General features: G+C 40.0%; 2 protein-coding genes across 2 annotated transcripts in view; both read right to left on the reverse strand.

Annotated features, from left to right (window-relative positions):
* Nucleotides 1–3,710: 3,710 nt before the first annotated feature.
* Nucleotides 3,711–6,014, reverse strand: LOC149200387 (putative UDP-N-acetylglucosamine--peptide N-acetylglucosaminyltransferase SPINDLY). The gene is made up of 4 exons (XM_089400935.1): nt 5,847–6,014; nt 4,063–5,693; nt 3,891–3,961; nt 3,711–3,790 (listed from the first exon to the last, which is right to left on the reverse strand). The coding sequence occupies exons 1-4, from the start codon at nt 6,012–6,014 to the stop codon at nt 3,711–3,713; spliced, it is 1,950 nt and encodes a 649-aa protein (XP_089257061.1).
* Nucleotides 6,015–18,181: 12,167 nt separating this feature from the next.
* The window catches only part of LOC149200388 (putative UDP-N-acetylglucosamine--peptide N-acetylglucosaminyltransferase SPINDLY), a 30,905-nt gene continuing 23,437 nt past the window's right edge, over nt 18,182–25,649 (reverse strand). Inside the window, exons 2-4 of the mRNA XM_089400937.1 lie at nt 18,534–20,172; nt 18,362–18,432; nt 18,182–18,261 (exon numbers count right to left, since the gene is read on the reverse strand). Coding sequence (XP_089257063.1) covers nt 18,182–18,261; nt 18,362–18,432; nt 18,534–20,172 — 1,790 coding nt within the window. The remainder of the gene's footprint in view (nt 18,262–18,361; nt 18,433–18,533; nt 20,173–25,649) is intronic.

Here is a 25,649-nt window from a genome sequence, read left to right on the forward strand (position 1 = left end):
TAGACTTTGAAGAAACTTTTGCACCAGTTGCTAGACTTGAGGCCATAAGAATGTTCCTTGCTCTTTCTAGCTTTCAGAAGTTCAAAGTATTTCAAATGGACGTGAAGTCTACCTTCCTGAATGGAGACTTGGATGAAGAAGTATATATTGAACAACCAGATGGGTTTATTCTTGGAAATGATCCAAAACTTGTATGCAAACTCAAAAAGGCTCTCTATGGCCTTAAATAGGCTCCAAGGGCTTGGTATTATCGGTTGGATAAGTACCTCCATCAACAAGGTTTTATAAAAGGATCAACTAATAGCAATCTATATATAAAAATTGACAATGATAAGTTGCTAATACTTGTTGTGTATGTTGATGATATCATCTTTGGTAGCAATGAAGAAGACATGAGTCAAAATTTTTCCTTGGTGATGCAGAAAGAGTTTGAAATGTCCATGCTTGGTGAGCTCACATATTTTCTTGGTTTACAAGTCCAACAAAACAAAGACGGAATTTTTCTATCACAAACCAAGTATCTCAAGCAGATCTTGAAGAAATATGGGATGGAGGATTCGAAACCAGTATGTACCCCTATGGTGACAGGATGCAGCCTCAGCACAAATGATGAATCGGCAGCAGTACATCAACCAACCTAGAGATCCATGATTGGTAGTCTGCTCTATCTAACAGGTACCCGACCAGACATTATGCATGCAGTGGGAATAGTTGGAAGGTTTCAGGCAAATCCAAAGGAAACTCATCTTCAGGCAGTTAAGAGAATTTTCAAGTATCTTCAAGGAACTCAAAACTATGGCTTATGGTATCCTAGAGGTACAGATCTCACACTTCATGCATATACAAATGCGGATTGGGCAGGAAGCGTGGATGATAGAAAAAGCACTAGTGGTGGTGCATTCTTCATGGGTCCTAGATTAGTATCTTGGTTCAGCAAGAAACAAAGTTCTATTGCATTATCTACAGCTGAAGCAGAATATGTAGCTGTTGCATCTTGTTGTACACAACTCCTTTGGATGATGCAAACATTGCAAGAACTTCAAATCACTTGTACTCCACCTATCTCCATTTTTTTTGATAATACAAGTGCAATCAGTATTTCAAAGAATCCTGTCATGCATTCAAAGACTAAGCACATACCGATCAAGTATCATTTTCTCCGGGAACAAGTGCTTGAACAAAAGGTCAAATTGGAGTATGTTCCCTCTAAGGAACAAGTTGTTGATATCCTCACCAAACCACTGCCCAGGGAGACATTTGAATACCTCAGACAGAAGCTGGGGGTAGTTGATGCATCATCTTGCTTTTGAATCTTGTCTGTTTCATAAAAGAGTGGTGGTATGCGAATTGAATGAGGAGGATCCTCATACATACACCGGTTTATTAAGGTACAGTCGCGTATATGTTGGTTTGAAGAAAAGTAGTGGGGCCAGGCTCAGGATGAAAAGAGTCTGATATGGGTCTGACAGAGACCATCTAGCACAGGTTCAGGGGGAGCATATATTCTTCTAATAATGCATTGTTGGCATTATCTTAGAAGATCTTGGTTCAAATTCACAGTTGGTTTGATTTCAGGTGGAACAGGTGCAGAAGGAGAACATGGGTGCTGGTCTGAATAATGATTGACAAATGCTGCTGATGTTTGTTGTTGATAACTGTCAAAGTCTTGCTGTAGATATTTTGTCTCTATGTCTTATATTTCTTTTATCAAGGTCATGTAACGGCCTATTTTGGTTTCCCCACTATGCCTGGGATGAATGATGTAATGTTCTTATTTTATCATGTATCCCCACTTGGTTGGGTGGATGAGTCAATACTGGTATATTCCCATTTGGATGGGAGATGGATGTATGTATGAGTCTTTGGTGATAGGAAGGTCATTATAAAGTCATGTTTCTTTTATAGAACATCTTCTTGCAGACCTTGCCTACAAGTCAGGGGGAGCTTGGACAGCACAGCAGAGTAGAAATTTCAGCATGGACTCAGGGGGAGCATAACCCTTTGCCCTTGATGTCAAAGGGGGAGAATGACTTTGAGTGACTTTGGGTTGCCATCAAGTCCAAAGGGGGAGATTGTTGGCATTATGACACAGGTTTGGAACAGGTTTGGCTCTATGACATAAGTGTTGTCCTTGATGGCAACTCACTCAAATGGCAGATCACAGTTCAGGCTCTCAGAATGAAAGAAAATGAGGTATACGCAGGTTCCTCATAACAAAGTCGTGTATACACGCAGGTGTACCAATCAGAAGGCGCGTATACGTATGCACACACTTTCATGCAAAGAAAAGCACGTACATGTGGGAAAACTTATGGTTGGTCCATGGTATTTAGTCTGACATATTTGAACCTATGGTTTTGGTCCTTGGTATTGCATTTAAAGTGTTGAACCTGTTATCACAAAATCACACACTGAAGGCTGCCAATCAGCAAGATTATGTGTAACTATTTCAAACCAAGCTTTGGACTAAGGCTTAGCCTCCTTAGTCTGAGAGGGCTCTCTCACAGATTATGAATATTGATTAATGACAAAGAAAGATGGCTAACTCTTATAAGACACATGAAGAAAATATGCTGGCTGGACAGAATTGCTTCCCATTGGGCTTATGGAGTCACTAATATCTCAGTAAACAACAACACTATCTTTCATAGAAGTCAGGGCACTTTACATCTAAATGTTCAAACAAAACTTACATGAAACCACAGTTTGCAAAGGCATACAGGAAGTCAGAGCATGATCCATGAGTTCTGAGTGATTATGCATTTACCAAACTGTAAAAGAACATCAAAAAAACTATACCATCACACATTTGAACAAGAAGATCCATTGTGAATCCTAAGAAGAAAAACAGTCCTCTGTATTACTAAAACTCTGTTTACACACAAGCCAAAACAGTCTTCAAAATATCCAACCCCTTTTACATTCATCTTTCAGCTCTATATAGAATGCTTACTCTACCTGATTCGAGCTCCCTCCTCCAACGTGAAGGGAGCTCAATAATTACTTATGATGACACCTACTAACTTTTAACTAACTAATAATTACAGCTGACCACTAATTGGCAGCGCTGGAATCCTAAAACAATTAAAACTCTAATTCTTCATCATGCTGGAAATAGCATTTATTACAACCAGGATGGTGCTCCTACGAAAAGAAGGAGAAAACAGGCTCATTCTCTGACAAATGGCTTCTTTTAGTTTGGCTGTGATAGGTGTTCGTAGTTACTTACTGGCCTTTAATGTAACATGTTTTCCAATACCCTGAAATATAGGAAACTGCTCCTGTTTGTCGGTCCTTGGTTTGCCTTAAAATATTCGAATCCAAAGAAGTACGCTTTTATCCTTTAATTACCAGGTTTCCATGTCCATGATGTGCTGGCCATTTTTATGTGTGAAGACAACACCTTTTAAAGATTTGCTGATTTGTCAATCATAATGATTGGCTCAACTGAAACATGCAGCTACAGCAGTTTTGTAGCGCGCTACGAAACTGCTGTGTAATTTCATCATACACAGTCTCATCACTTCTCTGCATTCTTGTTATCTTCTCCCCATAGCAGCTGCTTCTAACAACACTGAAACCACTACTGTATAGCTAATGCAATGACCAAGATACCAATAATGTACTCTAAAGCATATTAAGAAAACTCTGTATATCTCAGTCACAAACAAGACAGCAAATCGACTTTTGAGAAGCTCAAAGCCATATAATCATGCTTCAATACCCACTTCAATACCATCCACATAAGCAAACTTATAAGACCTCCGGACATACTCATCTACCTCTAGGCCTGCTCCATGAAAAAAAACAATCCATAACATGTGTGTCTCTGTCCATTTTCAAGAGTCCTTCATCAAAAGTCTTTAGATGTTTGATCTGTACATTTGTACCATCTTTGCTATAAACTTCAGGAAAGGACATGCCGAAGCATGTTATAGACAAGGCAGTAGAAGCTGTGAAGCTGGATTTAGTTGCATAAAATGATGCCACAGATAAAAGGTCTTTGATTACCAACATGGCATCCTTCAACTCACTGATATTATATTTATCTGCAGAGCCAACCTGTGTGCAATATAAATCTTATCATCTTCGCCCTCATAGATGTAGTTCATGGCTAGCAAGCGATTTTGACCAGCATTCTGAGAGTCTGGATCAATTTGCAAACACCGTTTATATGCCTCTATCGCAAGCATGATATTACCTGCATCCCTGTGCAAAATCCCTAGATTATTATAAGCTTCTGCATATGCAGGATTTGCCATTATAGCCTTTTCAATCATGCTTGCAGCAGCATCCATTTTACCCTGGACAGTGTAGACCACACCAAGATTATTAAGAGACTGTGAAAAACTAGGTTTGATCGACAAAGCCATCTGGTAGCACTCCACAGCTTTGTCAAGATTATCCCTGTCTTTATAAATGACTCCTAAATTATTGCATGCTTCCGCACAATGTGGATTGAAGTGCAGGGCAAGCTCATACATCGCAATTGCCATGTCAAATTTTAGTAGTTCACCATATGCGACACCAAGATTATACATAGCATCTGTATAGTGCCAATTATAAAGCAATGCCTTCTTGTAATGAGCTATACCCTGATGTATATCTCCTTCAAGCTTCACCTTTATACCAAGGTCTGTAAGGGCTATAGCCATGTTATTCTTAGCAATTTCAAAATTTGGAGATACAGCCAAACACCTCTCATAACACGCAATGGCTGCATCCAAATCTCCACGGTTCTTATATATCACACCCATGTTGCAATATGCTTCAGCATACATAGGCCTTTGCAATGCATCTTTTTCATAGCAATTAAGTGCCATATCATATTGCATCATTTCCGAATAAACCACCCCCAAATTATAATAAGCAAGAGCATAGCGGCTATCTACTTTTAGAGCTTCATAGTACTTCTGAATTCCTTCATGGACATTTCCTGCAAGTTTCGAACTGGTCCCAAGATCTGTCAAGACAATTGCCAAGTACTCCGCAGCAAGCTTGTATGTAAGATCCACTACAAGAGCCTTCTGATATGCCTCTGCTGCTTCTAGCAAGTGCCCTTCATCCTTGTACAAAACTCCACAGCGCGTGAGAGCACAAGCATTCTGAGGATCAAGCGCAATAGCTTCTGCAAAGCATTCAAATGCCTTCGGAATAACACTTTGCATTTGGAGACAAATTCCTTTTCCAATGTGAGCCTCGACATTGGTAGGCTTCGTTGTAAGATTTCCTTCAAAAGTTTTATAGATTGTGATACGATACACATTTATATCATCCACAAACCATATAATTTGGTTGTTGAAAATCTCTCCATAGTTTTGAGATGACAAATACGGTTCTGTTGGCTCCGAAGAATAAGGTTGCAGGCCCTTTCTTATGCGCTCCCTTAACACATACAAGGCAGGATTTGACTTCATTATTTTATTCATAGCTTGGGCCAAAAGAGGCTTTGAACCAGGAAACCAATTACCAAATGCAGAATGTAAATTGTAAGCAAGATCGATTGCAATCATAACACCAGTGGGTGATGTATAAATTGACATATTATCTGTTGTATAGTCTAAGAATTTGGCTCTCGTATACCGTTCACGGTCATGAGAATCATAGTCTTCCCACCGAAGTTGCACATCAATCCAATATTTATTACTTGCCTTCTGATCAAAAACATCCTTAGACTCTGCCACAAGGCTGGGCTTGCATTCTCCAGAAGACCGAAGGAATTGTCAATCAAAACATGCCACTACGCTCCCTGCCAATCATTCTGCGCACTAAAATTAGCACCATTTCCATTTCCTTGAGGATCCAATCCATCAAGATACCGACTATGTGGATGCATATAGATCAACCAAATGGGAAACCCTATCTCCTCCAGCGCCATTTGTATTATCACTTATGTTGGTGCCATACAAACGACCTGGAATTGCGGTTCCTATTAAAAAGTGCATTATGTCCACTTCATGACCACCGCAACTTTTGCTTGTACAACTGTCAACCGTCTCTTTGTAAGCACCCATATTATGACATGTTGCATTACCGCCACCTTGGTACATGAGTGATACAGAAGGGCAACTCATTTCCATTCCTTACACATAACGATATTCCCCGGTACTTTTAGCAGAAAATGTTGGCCGAATGCTCTTCCTTTCCTGGAATATCTTGCTAAAAATCTTGATCTTGGAAGTACTTTCTCGAACTGCATATTCTCCATCTGAGGCCCAAACAAATTCGAGTGCAGATCCAAAGGATCTATTCCTCCATGCCAGTGCCGTATAAATTATGTATTCACCATCACCACATACAACAACAAATCTTCCATTTGGATTAATGTTACCAAAAGGGTCTAAATTTTCCCATCAGAGATTGGAGTAAGGCGAAATATATCATTAAGGACACTAGACCTGTTCTTCCAGCAATTCCAAACTGCTCACATGCATTTATAGTAAATGACACTGCTCGCAAGGCTGGTGGCAAAAATGGCATATATCTCAACATAACTTGGTTGAACTCAATGAGTCTTTCCATTGGCCAGTTTGGATCAACACAGGAATGCCCCTCCAGTTTTTTCGGAAAAATATCCATGTACTGTTGTACTCTCTCAACTAAAATCATTTCCTTCTTTACCTTCAGATATTTCAGTTGCACATTGAACTAACAGCTGTTTGGAAGAGCTCCCTGTATGAACATTATCTTGCCGGTGACCAATTGATGCGTATGCTTCTTGTGAGATTCTCACTAGATGCTGATTTCTTGAGTGTAATAGAACTCTTTTCAATAGGCATGCTAGGATTTTGACCTCTACTGAAAACTCGAACAAATCCCCAATTTCGTAGCACGCTACGAAACCACCTAAACATGTAGCGCTGCGAAACTGCTAAAAAGGATTCATGCGCTGCGGAAACACTTTGTCCTTAAGCTAGTCTGAAAAATTTTGGCAACAGAATTTTCAGTGATAACAGTGGCTCCACTTGGGATAGTGTGCCCTTGTGGTACACTAAGAACCTGCAGTTCCAGTGTCTTATAAAATTTTTTTGACAAACAGAAATTTGCTTGACCAGCATGACTGTAGGAGAAAGAAAGCTATTTCTACTGAAAGATGCTCAGTTGACCTTGAGCTTATTTTGCATTTACCTCTACCTACCTACCCTAACAATTTCAACTTCTTTCTGCTCAATCAATATGAAATTTCCAATGTAGCCAATCCTCTGTTTTATCTGATATTTGATTTCTTTGACTGCATTGGAGTTCAGAGCCAATCTGATAGTGTGATGACCGCTGCCACTGAAATTGTCTCTGATCTTTATAGGAAAACTGAAACACTGAAGAGTAAAACTCTTCCATGTAATCAGCTATAGGATCCCAGAATATATGATCAGCTTGATGATTCTTGTAACTTTCAGGTTGTGCAAACTGATCTTCAACAACAGTGTTCAGTTCCTCAATCGTGAAAGAGAAAGGAACCAGCATTGTCTCCTTGCGTTCTGCCATAGAAAACTTCTGAAAATAATGATCATGATTATGAAAACTGTATGCCTGAATTTGACCTTCTAAACCTTCAATTTCTTTCTCAATGTCCTCAGCAACTTCATCCAAAAATCTCATCTTATCCTCTGCTTTACAGTCAAATGACTTTAGATACGAGGACAAGGACAAAGAAAAATTTTCACCTATTTCTTCATTAATATGATCACCATTCCATTGTTTGAAACCCTCAACTGAAGGAGAGTTTACCACCACCTCTGACCTATCTATCCATTCCTCCAAAAACATAAGCCATAAGTCTTGAAATGACTTAACGGATTTGATAGGAAAACTTTCAATCCATTGTTTGCATTTCCCTTGAAGTGAATCATAAAATAACATAATGCAAACATCCTCATGTTTGACTCTAAGAAGCTCAGCAAAATGACAGAAATCTGAGATATGCTTCAGAGTTAAACTCAAATCTTCTCCATTAAATTTGGGACCATTCCTTAGAAAATATGCATCCTTGGGAAAATGATTTGGGAAACCATGAATTCCTGAAAAATCTATGCATGCATACCTTGAACTAAGAATGGTAGCATCTGGGTCCCTCATAACTCCAGTGGAATCACCATGAATCTATGAATTTCAAATTCTTCAACAATGGAGTCTCCAAGGTAGTTTTGCAGCCTCAAAAACCTTTTGAGCTCCTGCTACCTTCAGAAGTTCAGCTTCATAATTTCGGGAAAGAATAATCTTCAGGCTCCCGGCAGACGCACCAAAATGTTATCACCAAAATCACACACTGAAGGCTGCCAATCAGCAGGATTATGTGTAACTATTTCAAACCAAGCTTTGGACTAAGGCTTAGCCTCCTTAGTCTGAGAGGGCTCTCTCACAGATTATGAATATTGATTAATGACAAGGAAAGATGGCTAACTTTTATAAGACACATGAAGAAAATATGCTGGCTGGACAGAATTGCTTCCCATTGGGCTTATGGAGTCACTAATATCTCAGTAAACAACAACACTATCTTTCATAGAAGTCAGGGCACTTTACATCTAAATGTTCAAACAAAACTTACATGAAACCACAGTTTGCAAAGGCATACAGGAAGTCAGAGCATGATCCATGAGTTCTGAGTGATTATGATGTTGGCATTATGATTCAAGTATTGTCCTTGATGGCAACTTACTCAGAGGTTGGTACAGGTGCTCAGAGGTTGGTACAGGTGATGGCAACTTAATCAGAAGGCAGATCTCTGTACAGCATGCCAAGGAAGCTCATACACGCCGTTTCGTTAAGCCCAAGTCGCGTGTACACGCTAGTTCGATTCAGAAAAAGCGCGTGTATGTGGAAAGGTTCCTTTGGTCCATGGTGGTTAGTCCTTGGAAGTTGTGCCTATGATTTCGGACCATTATGTCTCGACGGGCGTGTCGATCCCTAGTTTTAAAGTTGATGGTATTGTGTTACTATGGTTTTGGCTCTTGGTATTAAGCTAGGCCTAAGACTATATAAGGAGAAGAAGATCATTAGGCAAAATCATCTTTTCGACAAGGCTTGAATATCTAAGAGAGAAAGAGATCTGATATGCAGGGTTCGGGTTGCTTGATATGAGCTAAGGAGAGATCACATCGGTTGATGGAAGACTAGATCTAAGGATAGATCGGGATCTAATGGTTTGAAATGCACTATCATGATATGGTTGATTATGCGTATTTCTAGATCTGCATATTGTCGCAATGTTACGTTCTGGGTCTAACTAATGTCTGGTACAGCTGCAAATTGAGAAAGTCTATTTTTAGATCTGTACGCAGGTTGGCTTCGGTAAAAGCGCGTGTATACGCGGGTTTTGCTCATTGAAGTAGCGTATATCTTTTGAAGCTTGATTTTGGGTTTACAGTGGGGTCTGACTGTTATTGCAGAGTTCTGTAGTCTGCTCTGTGTTCTGGTAACTGGTGATTGACAGGGTTCAGTGGTTCAGTGATTCAAAGTTTGGTTGTCTTATGCTTCAATGATCTGTTGTGGAAATTGAATGAATTGTGGTCTTCAGATTGTAATGTTGTGCTTCAGGAATATCCAAGTCTGAAAATGTATGAAAAGTGATACTTGAAAGAAGGAAGATTGTAGGTCAGCATCTACGTACTAGTATCTTGGCTAGTACAAGAGCAAAGGGGGTTGGAGCTCCCTTCCAAGGAAGTTTGGAGAACGAGAGAAGGTTGTAGCCTTCTGCAGGTTGTAGCCTGCATACTGGTATAAGGCTGCACCAGTACAAAAGATTGTAAACTGAAGTTTCATATTAAAGAAAGATAGAGACAACTTGCAGCAGGTGGTTTTCACCCACATTGGGTTTCCACCTTATATCTTGGTGTTCATGTGTGTGGCTTTTTATCTGTTCTGTTATACTGCACATGTTTACTGTTAATGTGGTGAATAATGTCCTGATGCACTTAATTGAAGAATAAGCTAACTAAATTGTGAGTTTTCTTCTTATACGCTGTTTTACTTCGTCACAGTAGCGTGTACACGCTGGTTCACTTAACTGAAGTAGCGTATATGTTTCTGAGCATTTAAAAAGTTTGATTAATCTGATAATACTGATTCACCCCCCCTCTCAGTATTATTTCCAACAATTGGTATCAGAGCAGGTCCTTCAGAGAAGCTTGATCGCTTGAAGGAAGATCATTCATCATGAGCAACTACGAGAAAGAAGCATCAATCAGGCCACCAGTTTTTGATGGAACAAATTTCAATTATTGGAAGGTAAGAGTTACTGCATATCTTCAATCTCTTGGTACAGAAGTTTGGGACATTGTAGAAACAGGCTATGCTTTTCCTTCAGCTACTCCTACAGATCCAGCTGAGAAAAAGGCATATGAAACAAATGCAAAAGCAGTCAGTACTCTATTAGGAAGTATATCTCAAACAGAATTCATGAAGGTCATGCACTTCAAATCAGCAAAAGAGATATGGGACAAAATGATCACTAGCTATGAAGGAGATGAACAGCTACATGGAATTCTAACTGCTTATGAAATGAGAAAGGGAGGTCCATCAGACAGAAGGGAAGCTGCTTTTAAGGCATCAAGAAAAGAAGATTACTATGAAGCAAGCCATGTTCCAGAAGAAGAGGAAGAAGAATCAAATTTTGTCAGAAATCTTCAAAGGGGTGCTGGAAGGTTCAGAGGTAAGCTACCTTTCAAATGCTTTGCTTGTGGAAGAGTAGGTCATTATGCTGCAAAATGTCCTAATAAGGATAAAGGAAAAGAACCTGCTAGATGGAATAAGAAACAAAGTGCAAATAAGAAAAGCTACTACACCCATGAAGATAGTGATGGCTTATCAAACAGTGATGAAGATGAACAAGGTAATAAATATAAGCTATTAATGGCATTTGAAGATGATGATTATGAGGATGCTGTAGATGTGGATAATCTCTATAATGAAATTACTAGACTCAAGAGATGCATAGAAGAAAAGAGTGTGATCATTGATACTTTGCAATTTCAAATTGATGAAAAGGAAAAACATCTTGAAAAACTAGAAGGTGAAATTGTTGGTCTCAGAAAAGAAATTGAGAAAACAAAAGCTATTAATCTTAAGTTTGTCAAAGGATCTGAAACTTTGGATGAGATTATCAATGTGCAGCGGTCTCCTCTAAACAAGACAGGTTTGGGCTATAATGGAGAAACCTCTCAAGCATCCACCTCAAAAAGTTATCTTGATGCAGCAAGAAGAAATGAGCAGAAGAACAATGAAGATAATCAGGTAAAGCAGGGACGAATTACAAACAGAAACTATCAGGGACAATCCTTCTTAAGGGTGAACAAAAGCTACAACCAACCACAGGTAAAATCTTCTCAGTTTGGCACAAGAATAGATGAAAATAGAAATTACAATCAGTTGGCTGGTAGATTCAATAACCGCAGAAGCTTCTTCAATGGACAATGCTTCTCTTGCCATAACTTTGGTCACAAAGCAGCTCAATGTGTTGCATATAAAACAATCATGACTAGGGAAGCTCAAAAACAAAGAAGTATGACAGGGATTACAAAGAGGACCTATAACAACTTTTCGGTTCTTGAAAATGAAGTTGAATGTTCTATTTGCAATAATTTTGGTCATAAAGAATCTGAATGCAGGAGCAGGTTTCAGGAGAAAAAGGAACAAGCCAAGAGCACCAAAAAATGGAGAATAAAAGAACCTCAGACAGAAAGATGTGGGATAGCGTTTTATGCAGAAGGACAGGAAAATCTATGGTACATTGACAGTGGATGTTCGAAACATATGACAGGTGATAAAGAAAAACTTGAATCTTATTCTACTTTAGAAAAGGGAAAGAAAGTTTCTTTTGGAAATGATACTCCTGCAACTATAAAAGGAAAAGGTATTGCTCCTTTGAAAGAAAAGGTCAAGGCTGGAAATGTTTTGTATGTTGATGGATTGAAGCATAATCTTCTAAGTGTCAGCCAGATGTGTGATCAAAAAACCGAGGTTATTTTCAGATCGAATGGATGTCTTGTTCGTGATCTTGATACAGGTAAAACAGTTCTCAAAGGCAAAAGAACTCCAAATAATCTGTACATATTTGAAGAAGGACAACAACAATGCTATCTTAGCAAGGATGAAGAGCACTGGTTATGGCATCGAAGGTTGGGACATCTAAGCTTCTCACAAATAAGGAAAGCATGCAAATATCAGGCAGTTCGCGATCTTCCAGATATCAAAATTCCAGACAACACCATATGCAAATCTTGTCAGTTTGGAAAGCAAACCAGAACTAACTTTCCAGAGAAGGAAGGATCAGCTAGCTTGCCTCTTGAGCTAGTCCATACAGATGTATGTGGTCCATTTAGGAAAAGGACACCTCGAGGAGAAGAATATCTGATATTATTCATTGATGATTTCTCAAGGTTTGTTTGGTTAGGGCTTATGAAGCACAAAGATGAAGCATTCGAAAAATTCAAATCCTTCAAAGCATTGGCTGAAAATGAATCAGGACACAAAATTAAGTGCCTCAGATCTGACAGAGGTGGGGAGTTCACATCAAATGAATTTTTTGATTTCTGCGATGAACATGGGATAAGAAGAGAATTCTCTACAGCTAGAACTCCTCAGCAAAATGGGGTTGTGGAAAGAATGAACAGAACTATCCAACAAATGGCTCGTGCTATGCTCGATGAATCAGGTACTCCTGCAACCTTCTGGGGTGAAGCTGCACATGCTGCTGTTATCATTCTTAACAAAACAAATGTCCGAGTAAACAGCACTCAAACACCTCATGAGCTTTGGAGTGGTAAAACTCCTTCCGTGAAGCATTTCAAAATCTTTGGGAGCAAATGTTATATTAAGAATACTGATGAGCAACTTGGCAAACTTGAACCTAGAGCAGATGAGGGCATTCTTCTTGGTTATTCTCCACATAGCAAAGCATACAAGTGCTACAATAAAAGACTTGGCAGAATTGTTGACAGTATTGATATAGTGGTTGATGAGAAGGGATATATTCCTAGGCAAGTTCATCATGAAGACATTGAAGAAGATGAAGGTTACTCTCAAAGGCGAAATGATGAAGAAGAAGAACCTCAAGAAGAAGAAGAATCTCAAGAAGAACCAGAGGAGCAGACAAGAATAGAAGAGAAGACTCCATCCAGATATGTCCAAAAGAATCATCCAGAAACTCAGATTGTGGGGCAGAAAGAAGCAGGAGTACAAACAAGAAGGACACTTGCAGAAGCTTCAAGCTACTTGGCTCTACTCTCCTCCATTGAACCACAAAATGTGAAAGAAGCATGCAAAGATGAATGTTGGGTCAAAGCAATGGATGAAGAACTTGAGCAAATCGAAAAGAACAACACTTGGGAATTAGTTCCTAGACCAAAAGATAAGAATGTAATAGGAACAAAATGGGTCTTCAAGAATAAGTTAAATGAAAATGGAGAAGTAATTAGAAACAAGGCCAGACTTGTTTGTAAAGGGTATGCACAGCAAGAAGGAATAGATTTTGAAGAGACCTTTGCTCCTGTGGCAAGACTAGAGGCCATCCGAATGTTCCTTGCTCTCTCAAGCTTTCAAAACTTCAAGGTATTTCAAATGGACGTGAAATCAGCCTTCCTGAATGGAGACTTAGAAGAAGAAGTATATATTGAGCAGCCAGATGGGTTCATTCTTGGGAATGATCCAAACCTTGTATGCAGATTGAAAAAGGCACTCTATGGGCTCAAACAAGCTCCAAGGGCTTGGTACTATCGGTTGGACAAATATCTTCACCAACAAGGCTTTTCAAAAGGATCAGCAGATAGCAATCTCTATATAAAAGTTGAAAATAACAAATTGCTAATTCTTGTTGTTTATGTAGATGATATTATTTTTGGCAGCAATGAAGAGACCATGAGTCAAAACTTTGCCTTGGTTATGCAGAAAGAATTCGAAATGTCACTTCTTGGAGAATTGACATATTTTCTTGGATTGCAAATCCAACAAAATGAAGGAGGTATCTTCTTGTCTCAAACCAAATACCTCAAGCAGATCTTGAAGAAGTATGGCATGGAAGAGTCAAAGCCAGTATGTACACCCATGGTTACAGGATGCAGCCTCAGTGCAAATGATGAATCAGCAGCAGTTCACCAACCCACTTATAGATCCATGATTGGGAGTTTGCTTTATTTGACAGGTACTCGACCAGATATTACACATGCAGTAGGAATGGTTGGAAGATTTCAAGCCAACCCAAAGGAAACTCATCTTCAGGCAGTCAAAAGAATCTTCAAATATCTTCAAGGGACCCAAAACTATGGCTTATGGTATCCTAGAAATACAGATCTCACTCTTCATGCTTACACAGATGCAGATTGGGCTGGAAGTGTGGATGATAGGAAAAGCACAAGTGGAGGTGCTTTCTTCATGGGTTCCAGATTAGTATCTTGGTTCAGCAAGAAACAAAGTTCGATTGCCTTATCTACAGCTGAAGCAGAATATGTGGCTGCAGCATCTTGTTGCACACAACTTCTTTGGATGATGCAGACCTTGCAGGACTTTCAAATCACTTGCACTCCACCTGTCTCTATCTTATGTGATAATACAAGTGCAATCAGCATTTCAAAGAATCCAGTCATGCACTCAAAGACCAAGCACATACCAATCAAGTACCATTTTCTTCGGGAACAAGTGCTTGAGCAGAAGGTCAAGTTGGAGTATGTTCCTTCTAAGGAGCAAGTTGCTGATATTCTCACAAAACCACTGCCCAGGGAAACTTTTGAATATCTCAGACAAAAGCTGGGAGTAGTTGATGCTTCATCCTGTTGTTGAAGTTTGTTTGTTCTACAGAAAAGTTGGTATACGCAGGTTACGGAAGGGATATGCGCGTATACACGCGGTTTCATGATGGGTAAGTCGCGTATATGTTGGACGCTTGTTGCAGAAAGTATATCCGCGTACATACGCTGTTCTATACAGGAAAAATCGCGTATATGATGTTCTGAACAGCAATGGGAGTGTCAGAATTCTTCAGGCACAGTTTCAGGGAGTGCAACAGGCACAGGTTCAGGGGGAGCAGATAATCTTCAAATGATGCATTGTTGGCATTATCTTAAAGCTTTTGGTTCTAGTTCACATTTGGTGTTGATTTCAGGAGGAACAAAGGCGAAAGGAGAACAGAAGGATCTCTTGGTTGCTGATCTGAATGGTGATTATCAGATGCTGCTGGTGACTTTCATAAGTCTTGGTCTAGTTATTTCGTCTCTATGTCATATATCGCTTTTGTGGTATCTCTTTCATGGTGTCAAGGTCATGTAACGGCCTATTTTTGGTTTCCCCACTATGCCTGGGATGATTGATGCAATGTGATTGGTTGTCATCTGTAAATTTTTGATGTATACCCACTTGGTTGGGTGGATGAATCAATTTTTTGTATATCCTCACTCAATTGAGAGATGGATGTATGTATGAGTCCTAAGTGATAGGAAGGTCTTTTATGATGTATAGAGTCATGTTCTTCTTGAAGAACATCTTTTGCAGATCTTGCCTACAGTCAGGAAGAGCATGTACAACACACCTCAGCGGTACAGAGACTCAGCATGTACTCAGAGGGAGCATGGACAGATTGGTACACCTTGGCATATACAAAGGGGGAGATTATTCAGAGATTTCAGCAGGTACTCAGGGGGAGTATGGGCAGTGTGATTCAGCAAAGGAAGAGAATATCTTGGTCCACCCTTTGCCCTTGATGTCAAAGGGGGAGAATGACTTGGTGTGGTGGTTGCCATCAAGTCCAAAGGGGGAGATTGTTGGCATTATGATTCAAGTATTGTCCTTGATGGCAACTTACTCAGAGGTTGGTACAGGTGCTCAGAGGTTGGTACAGGTGATGGCAACTTAATCAGAAGGCAGATCTCTGTACAGCATGCCAAGGAAGCTCATACACGCCGTTTCGTTAAGCCCAAGTCGCGTGTACACGCTAGTTCGATTCAGAAAAAGCGCGTGTATGTGGAAAGGTTCCTTTGGTCCATGGTGGTTAGTCCTTGGAAGTTGTGCCTATGATTTCGGACCATTATGTCTCGACGGGCGTGTCGATCCCTAGTTTTAAAGTTGATGGTATTGTGTTACTATGGTTTTGGCTCTTGGTATTAAGCTAGGCCTAAGACTATATAAGGAGAAGAAGATCATTAGGCAAAATCATCTTTTCGACAAGGCTTGAATATCTAAGAGAGAAAGAGATCTGATATGCAGGGTTCGGGTTGCTTGATATGAGCTAAGGAGAGATCACATCGGTTGATGGAAGACTAGATCTAAGGATAGATCGGGATCTAATGGTTTGAAATGCACTATCATGATATGGTTGATTATGCGTATTTCTAGATCTGCATATTGTCGCAATGTTATGTTCTGGGTCTAACTAATGTCTGGTACAGCTGCAAATTGAGAAAGTCTATTTTTAGATCTGTACGCAGGTTGGCTTCGGTAAAAGCGCGTGTATACGCGGGTTTTGCTCATTGAAGTAGCGTATATCTTTTGAAGCTTGATTTTGGGTTTACAGTGGGGTCTGACTGTTATTGCAGAGTTCTGTAGTCTGCTCTGTGTTCTGGTAACTGGTGATTGACAGGGTTCAGTGGTTCAGTGATTCAAAGTTTGGTTGTCTTATGCTTCAATGATCTGTTGTGGAAATTGAATGAATTGTGGTCTTCAGATTGTAATGTTGTGCTTCAGGAATATCCAAGTCTGAAAATGTATGAAAAGTGATACCTGAAAGAAGGAAGATTGTAGGTCAGCATCTACGTACTAGTATCTTGGCTAGTACAAGAGCAAAGGGGGTTGGAGCTCCCTTCCAAGGAAGTTTGGAGAACGAGAGAAGGTTGTAGCCTTCTGCAGGTTGTAGCCTGCGTACTGGTATAAGGCTGCACCAGTACAAAAGATTGTAAACTGAAGTTTCATATTAAAGAAAGATAGAGACAACTTGCAGCAGGTGGTTTTCACCCACATTGGGTTTCCACCTTATATCTTGGTGTTCATGTGTGTGGCTTTTTATCTGTTCTGTTATACTGCACATGTTTACTGTTAATGTGGTGAATAATGTCCTGATGCACTTAATTGAAGAATAAGCTAACTAAATTGTGAGTTTTCTTCTTATACGCTGTTTTACTTCGTCACAGTAGCGTGTACACGCTGGTTCACTTAACTGAAGTAGCGTATATGTTTCTGAGCATTTAAAAAGTTTGATTAATCTGATAATACTAATTCACCCCCCCTCTCAGTATTATTTCCAACATATGCATTTACCAAACTGTAAAAGAACATCAAAGAAACTATACCATCACACATTTGAACAAGAAGATCCATTGTGAATCCTAAGAAGAAAAACAGTCCTCTGTATTACTAAAACTCTGTTTACACACAAGCCAAAACCGTCTTCAAAATATCCAACCCCTTTTACATTCATCTTTCAGCTCTATATAGAATGCTTACTCTACCTGATTCGAGCTCCCCCCTCCAACGTGAAGGGAGCTCAATAATTACTTATGATGACACCTACTAACTTTTAACTAACTAATAATTACAGCTGACCACTAATTAGCAGCGCTGGAATCCTAAAACAATTAAAACTCTAATTCTACATCATGCTGGAAATAGCATTTATTACAACCAGGATGGTGCTCCTACGAAAAGAAGGAGAAAACAGGCTCATTCTCTGACAAATGGCTTCTTTTAGTTTGGCTGTGATAGGTGTCCGTAGTTGCTTACTGGCCTTTAATGTAACATGTTTTCCAATACCCTGAAATATAGGAAACTGCTCCTGTTTGTCGGTCCTTGGTTTGCCTTAAAATATTCGAATCCAAAGAAGTACGCTTTTATCCTTTAATTACCAGGTTTCCACGTCCATGATGTGCTGGCCATTTTTATGTGTGAAGACAACACCTTTTAAAGATTTGTTGATTTGTCAATCATAATGATTGGCTCAACTGAAACATGCAGCTACAGCAATTTCGTAGCGCGCTACGAAACTGCTGTGTAATTTCATCATACACAGTCTCATCACTTCTCTGCATTCTTGCAATCTTCTCCCCATAGCAGCTGCTTCTAACAACACTGAAACCACTACTGTATAGCTAATGCAATGGCCAAGATACCAATAATGTACTCTAAAGCATATTAAGAAAACTTTGTATATCTCAGTCACAAACAAGACAGCAAATCGACTTTTGAGAAGCTCAAAGCCATATAATCATGCTTCAATACCCACTTCAATACCATCCACATAAGCAAACTTATAAGACCTCCGGACATACTCATCTACCTCTAGGCCTGCTCCATGAAAAAAAACAATCCATAACATGTGTGTCTCTGTCCATTTTCAAGAGTCCTTCATCAAAAGTCTTTAGATGTTTGATCTGTACATTTGTACCATCTTTGCTATAAACTTCAGGAAAGTACATGCCGAAGCATGTTATAGACAAGGCAGTAGAAGCTGTGAAGCTGGATTTAGTTGCATAAAATGATGCCACAGATAAAAGGTCTTTGATTACCAACATGGCATCCTTCAACTCACTGATATTATATTTATCTGCAGAGCCAACCTGTGTGCAATATAAAGCTTATCATCTTCGCCCTCATAGATGTAGTTCATGGCTAGCAAGCGATTTTGACCAGCATTCCGAGAGTCTGGATCAATTTGCAAACACCGTTTATATGCCTCTATCGCAAGCATGATATTACCTGCATCCCTGTGCAAAATCCCTAGATTATTATAAGCTTCTGCATATGCAGGATTTGCCATTATAACCTTTTCAATCATGCTTGCAGCAGCATCCATTTTACCCTGGACAGTGTAGACCACACCAAGATTATTAAGAGACTGTGAAAAACTAGGTTTGATCGACAAAGCCATCTGGTAGCACTCCACAGCTTTGTCAAGATTATCCCTGTCTTTATAAATGACTCCTAAATTATTGCATGCTTCCACACAATGTGGATTGAAGTGCAGGGCAAGCTCATACATCGCAATTGCCATGTCAAATTTTAGTAGTTCACCATATGCGACACCAAGATTATACATAGCATTTGTATAGTGCCAATTATAAAGCAATGCCTTCTTGTAATGAGCTATACCCTGATGTATATCTCCTTCAAGCTTCACCTTTGTACCAAGGTCTGTAAGGGCTATAGCCATGTTATTCTTAGCAATTTCAAAATTTGGAGATACAGCCAAACACCTATCATAACACGCAATGGCTGCATCCAAATCTCCACGGTTCTTATATATCACACCCATGTTGCAATATGCTTCAGCATACATAGGCCTTTGCAATGCAGCTTTTTCATAGCAATTAAGTGCCATATCATATTGCATCATTTCCGAATAAACCACCCCCAAATTATAATAAGCAAGAGCATAGCGGCTATCTGCTTTTAGAGCTTCATAGTACTTCTGAATTCCTTCATGGACATTTCCTGCAAGTTTCGAACTAGTCCCAAGATCTGTCAAGACAATTGCCAAGTACTTCGCAGCAAGCTTGTATGTAAGATCCACTACAAGAGCCTTCTGATATGCCTCTGCTGCTTCTAGCAAGTGCCCTTCATCCTTGTACAAAACTCCACAGCGCGTGAGAGCACAAGCATTCTGAGGATCAAGCGCAATAGCTTCTGCAAAGCATTCAAATGCCTTCGGAATAACACTTTGCATTTGGAGACAAATTCCTTTTCCAATGTGAGCCTCGACATTGGTAGGCTTCGTTGTAAGATTTCCTTCAAAAGTTTTATAGATTGTGATACGATACACATTTATATCATCCACAAACCATATAATTTGGTTGCTGAAAATCTCTCCATAGTTTTGAGATGACAAATATGGTTCTGTTGGCTCCGAAGAATCAGGTTGCAGGCCCTTTCTTATGCGCTCCCTTAACACATACAAGGCAGGATTTGACTTCATTATTTTATTCATAGCTTGGGCCAAAAGAGGCTTTGAACCAGGAAACCAATTACCAAATGCAGAATGTAAATTGTAAGCAAGATCGATTGCAATCATAACACCAGTGGGTGATGTATAAATTGACATATTATCTGTTGTATAGTCTAAGAATTTGGCTCTCGTATACCGTTCACGGTCATGAGAATCATAGTCTTCCCACCGAAGTTGCACATCAATCCAATATTTATTACTTGCCTTCTGATCAAAAACATCCTTAGACTCTGCCACAAGGCTGGGCTTGCATTCTCCAGAAGACCGAAGGAATTGTCAATCAAAACATGCCACTACGCTCCCTGCCAATCATTCTGCGCACTAAAATTAGCACCATTTCCATTTCCTTGAGGATCCAATCCATCAAGATACCGACTATGTGGATGCATATAGATCAACCAAATGGGCAACCCTATCTCCTCCAGCGCCATTTGTATTATCACTTATGTTGGTGCCATACAAACGACCTGGAATTGCGGTTCCTATTAAAAAGTGCATTATGTCCACTTCATGACCACCGCAACTTTTGCTTGTACAACTGTCAACCGTCTCTTTGCAAGCACCCATATTATGACATGTTGCATTACCGCCACCTTGGTACATGAGTGATACAGAAGGGCAGCTCATTTCCATTCCTTACACATAACGATATTCCCCCGGTACTTTTAGCAGAAAATGTTGGCCGAATGCTCTTCCTTTCCTGGAATATCTTGCTAAAAATCTTGATCTTGGAAGTACTTTCTCGAACTGCATATTCTCCATCTGAGGCCCAAACAAATTCGAGTGCAGATCCAAAGGATCTATTCCTCCATGCCAGTGCCGTATAAATTATGTATTCACCATCACCACATACAACAACAAATCTTCCATTTGGATTAATGTTACCAAAAGGGTCTAAATTTTCCCATCAGAGATTGGAGTAAGGCGAAATATATCATTAAGGACACTAGACCTGTTCTTCCAGCAATTCCAAACTGCTCACATGCATTTATAGTAAATGACACTGCTCGCAAGGCTGGTGGCAAAAATGGCATATATCTCAACATAACTTGGTTGAACTCAATGAGTCTTTCCATTGGCCAGTTTGGATCAACACGGGAATGCCCCTCCAGTTTTTTCGGAAAAATATCCGTGTACTGCTGTACTCTCTCAACTAAAATCATTTCCTTCTTTACCTTCAGATATTTCAGTTGCACATTGAACTAACAGCTGTTTGGAAGAGCTCCCTGTATGAACATTATCTTGCCGGTGACCAATTGATGCGTATGCTTCTTGTGAGATTCTCACTAGATGCTGATTTCTTGAGGGTAACAGAACTCTGTTCAATAGGCATGCTAGGATTTTGACCTCTACTGAAAACTCGAACAAATCCCCAATTTCGTAGCACGCTACGAAACCACCTAAACATGTAGCGCTGCGAAACTGCTAAAAAGGATTCATGCGCTGCGGAAACACTTTGTCCTTAAGCTAGTCTGAAAAATTTTGGCAACAGAATTTTCAGTGATAACAGAACCCAAGTATTGGGTCCCTAGTATTAGTTCTCAATGGTTTTGGACCATGGTTTGAGTAAGGCCTAAGACTATAAAAAGGGAAGGAGATCATTTGGCAAGGGCATTGATTTATGTGTTGAATATCTTGAGAGGAGCAAGATCTGGAATACTGGTGATTGGTTGGTGAGTTACAGCTGGATCTGAATCAAGGAGGAACCTGAGCATTACACGATGGTTAAGATCTATTGATGGGTCGAGATATCAAGGCTTGAATAGTAGTATCATTGTGTGATTTTGATCTATTATATTTGGCGCATGATTAGATCTATAAATCTGATAATCTGGGTATAACTGATGTCTGATTAAGTAAAAGGATAAATTATCTTTTATAGATCTATACGCAGGTTCGACACAGCAGAGGCGCGTATACACGCAGGTTAAGCAAGTGAAGACTGCGTATACGCTGGTTGGCTTTGGCATAGCTGCGTACGTACGCAGGTTTCTATTGGTGAAGTAGCGTACGTCTCTTGAAATATGTTTTAGCTGCTTCTGTTTATTGCTGCAATGTTCTGGGTTCAAAATTGGTGTCTGGTTACTGGTACTATTTTTTGGTTATAGAATTCTGAGAAGTTATTGGTTGATTCAGTATTTGTACAAAGGAGATTGGTTGTTGCAGATCTACTTGATGTTTGATTGATATTCATGGATCCAGTCTAAAAATTTATGAAACGTGGTCCCTCGAAGAATAGAGAAGGTTGTAGCCTTCTGCAAGTTGAAGCCTGCATGCTGGTATAAGACTGCACCAGTACAGAATCATTGTAAAAATAAGTTTCTAATTGAAAGAAGATAGAGACATATTGCAGCAGGTGGTTTTCACCCACATTGGGTTTCCACCTTATATCTTGTGTTCTTTTGTGTGGCTGTCTGCTCTACTTTTCTATTCCTGCTTATTGTTATATGGTTCTGACACACAGATTAATGATCAACATCTGAAGAATAAATTAAATTCTTAGTCTGGAAGTTATACGTGAGTTTAATTAGTCAGAGTTGCGTATACACGTTGTTTTAATTAACTGAAGTAGTGTATACAAATCTTTGTATAAATAGAAAAAGAATTTGACTTAATAATACTGATTCACCCCCCCCCCCCTCTCAGTATTATTTTCAACAAGTACATCATCTTCCAACTCATCCATCAAGGGTGAAATTGGAAATATGCTGGAAGATTTCAAAAGTGAGATGTTGCAAACCCTTGCCTTGCAATTGGATACCATGAACATCAAAAGGAAGCAAGAGGAAGCAGAGAGAGCCTTGGCCATCTTTTGTCCTAGGTGCACCAGGAGGCATCCTAGGAATGAATGTCCATTGAACTACATTGAGATTTGCTCGGTCTATGAAGAAAACCACTCCACAAACAAGTGTCCTTCTTTACTCAGACTCAAAGATGTATATCAAGAGCTGAAGGGTTCACTGAGCAGCTTTGTTACATCAACCAAAGGAGACCTCCTGGGCCTAGACCACACCAGCAGGGTATGCAAGGGTCATCCCATGCATATTACAACCCCAACCAAACCTCAGCTATACCTTCTTAGGGACCCCCTGCTCATCCTTCCTGGTCTACACCCCCTCCTTGGTCCTATGCATCTCAGTATCATTCCCAGCTAGCCAACCAGTCATTTCAACCTTATGTTCCACCACAACCTCAGTGGAATACCCCACACCAGGGGTGGAGGCCCCAATACAACAATGCTCCAGCTCTATTGCCTCCACCACCTACCCAACCACAACTCCTACACTCTGCTCCACCCAAGCAACCCCAGATGCCTACCCAGCCAAATCCAAACCCAAACAATAGGCAGGCTCAACAAGTATACAGTGGAGAGACATCATACCCAGCTTATGTTGTAGAAATCTAGGAGATCAACCTAAGATCTGGGAGAATTCTCCCAGATAACCAACCTCCCTCTCCACATAGGGAGGTTGAGGAAGAAAGAGAGGAAAGCAACCTTAAAGTAAATCCACCCTTTCCTGAGAGATTAGCCCAACCAGTCCAGCCTACCCAAAAGAACTTGAACTTCTAGGAGAATTGAAAAATCTATGTGTAAAGATCCCCCTTCTCCAAGCAATAAAAGATGTTCCCATTTACAATAAGTTGATTAAGGAGAAATGCTTCAAGCATCTAGGAAGAAGAAAAAGGGATGCCCCTACCATTAATTTCATTGGGCAGCTGTCTGACTTAATGCTGGGGAAGGTAATATGTCCAAAATATTTGGACCCTGTAAGCCCTGTAGTAGATGTGCACATCAATGGCACATTTGTCCCACACACTCTGATTAATCTGGGGGTTGCCATTAATGTGATGACCAAGGATACCATGCTCAAGCTCAACCTCCAAGGATCATTGAGAAAGACCACAACAGTGCTACAACTTGCAGACTGTTCCATAGTCACCCCTGAGGGAATTGTGGAGGATGTGATGGTCTCCATCGACTCCTGGGAGTACACTACAGATTTCCTAGTTCTCTAGCCTAAGGCTAAGCTTACTGGTTACCCTCTCATCCTTAGGAGGCCATTGTTGGCCATCGCTGATGCTTACATTAGCTGCATAGCTGGTAATATGACCATCAAGAATGGGCATATGTCCAAACAGTTAGTCCTATACCCTCCTACTCAACCTTCTCTAGAGCATGATTTTCCTTTATGGTTGGAGGAGGAGGAAGAAGACGAGGCTTACTCAACCCAACTTTATGCTTTGGAAGTAACCATAGGAGGAGGACAGCAAGATGAGGATGACTTAATTGAACACCTACTCCAAATTCCAACTCCTAGATCGTTACCATTAGAAGAAGAAGTAAAGGAAACCCAGAACAATCATCCAATTGACTTATGCTTGGCCAATTCCAACCCAATCTGTGTCAAAACCATAGAATTTGGCTGAGAGAAAACTTTGAAAATTAATCCATCTCTTCTGCTCTTGAATAGAAAAAGCTATGCAACATGTTGAGAGAAAACCTAGAAGCCTTTGCTTGGAGTTACTTTGAAATGAAGGGAGTACACCCCTCAATGTGTACTCACCACATATACATCAAAGAAGGTTGCAAGCTAGTCCGGAAACCACAAAGGAGGATGATTCCAACTCTTAAAGATATAGTCAAAGAAGAACTGCAAATACTGCTAGATGCAGGATTCAGTTACCCTATCTCCGATAGTGAGTGGGTCTCTCCTTTGGTGTTAGTTCCAAAGAAAAATGGTAAGTGGAGGATTTGTGTGGATTATGGGAGTTGAACAAAGCCACAAAGAAGGATCATTTTCCCCTACCCTTCATTGACCAAGTGCTAGATGGCCTGGCAGGGAAGAAGTTTTTCTCTTTCCTAGATGGATTCAGTGGGTACAACTAAATCCAAATCTGCCCAGAAGACCAGGATAAGACCACACTCAGCTATCCTTAGGGTAATTTTTCCTATAGGGTCCTTCCTTTGGCCTATGAAATGCTCCTACCACTTTCCAGAGATCAATCTTGAGTATTTTGGTCTATATGGATGATTTTACACCTTATGCCTGTGATTTTCAAGAAGCCCTGACTAACCTGGGCAAAGTATTGCACAAATGCATTGAAATGAACCTATTTCTCAGTCCAGAAAAATGTGAATTCTTAATGACTAAAGGGACCGTGCTAGGTCATTCAATATCCCAGCAAGGACTGCAGGTGGGCCCAGACAAAATAGAAATCATCCAAAGGGTCCCACCTCCTCAAAAGTAGAGGGATGTCAGGAGTTTTTTGGGGTTAGCTGGATACTACTAAAGGTTCATAAAGGACTTCAACAAGTTGGCCTCTCCTTTATTTGGGTTGTTGGCCAAATATTCTGAGTTTATATGGTCAAAAAGCTATCAAGAGTCCTTAAACATCTTAAAGGGTAAGTTAAACATTGCACCAATTCTTTGAGGCCCAAACTGGGCCCTCCCTTTTCATATTCATGTTGATGCCTCACACAAAGCAAAAGGAGCAGCCTTAGGCCAGGTAGAGGATAAATTGCCCTATGCCATCTATTTTATCAGTAAGAACCTGTCAAAGGTTGAGCTAAATTATACTGTGACCGAAAAGGAACTCCTGCCTGTTGTGCATTCATTAAACAAATTTAGGCATTACATTACAGGCTACCAAACATTTGTGCATACTGACCATAGTGCAATCAAATATTTAATGAACAAACCAGATGTGAATGCTAGGATTATAAGATGGT

The sequence above is a fragment of the Pinus tabuliformis genome, chromosome 2_1 (assembly GCF_031772625.1).
Source record: "Pinus tabuliformis cultivar Carrire ecotype Pingquan chromosome 2_1, CPIR1, whole genome shotgun sequence".
Taxonomy (NCBI): Eukaryota; Viridiplantae; Streptophyta; class Pinopsida; order Pinales; family Pinaceae; genus Pinus; species Pinus tabuliformis.

Excerpts from the sequence above, each read along its gene's own strand:
- LOC149200387 (XM_089400935.1), bottom strand. The coding sequence starts at position 6,014 with ATGGGTGCTTACAAAGAGACGGTTGACAGTTGTACAAGCAAAAGTTGC. Across the intron at positions 5,694-5,846 it reads GAGATAGGGTTTCCCATTTG|CCCAGCCTTGTGGCAGAGTC; the intron begins GTTGATCTATAT and ends GGAGAATGCAAG. Across the intron at positions 3,791-3,890 it reads TGAAGTTTATAGCAAAGATG|GCCTAGAGGTAGATGAGTAT; the intron begins GTACAAATGTAC and ends TTCATGGAGCAG.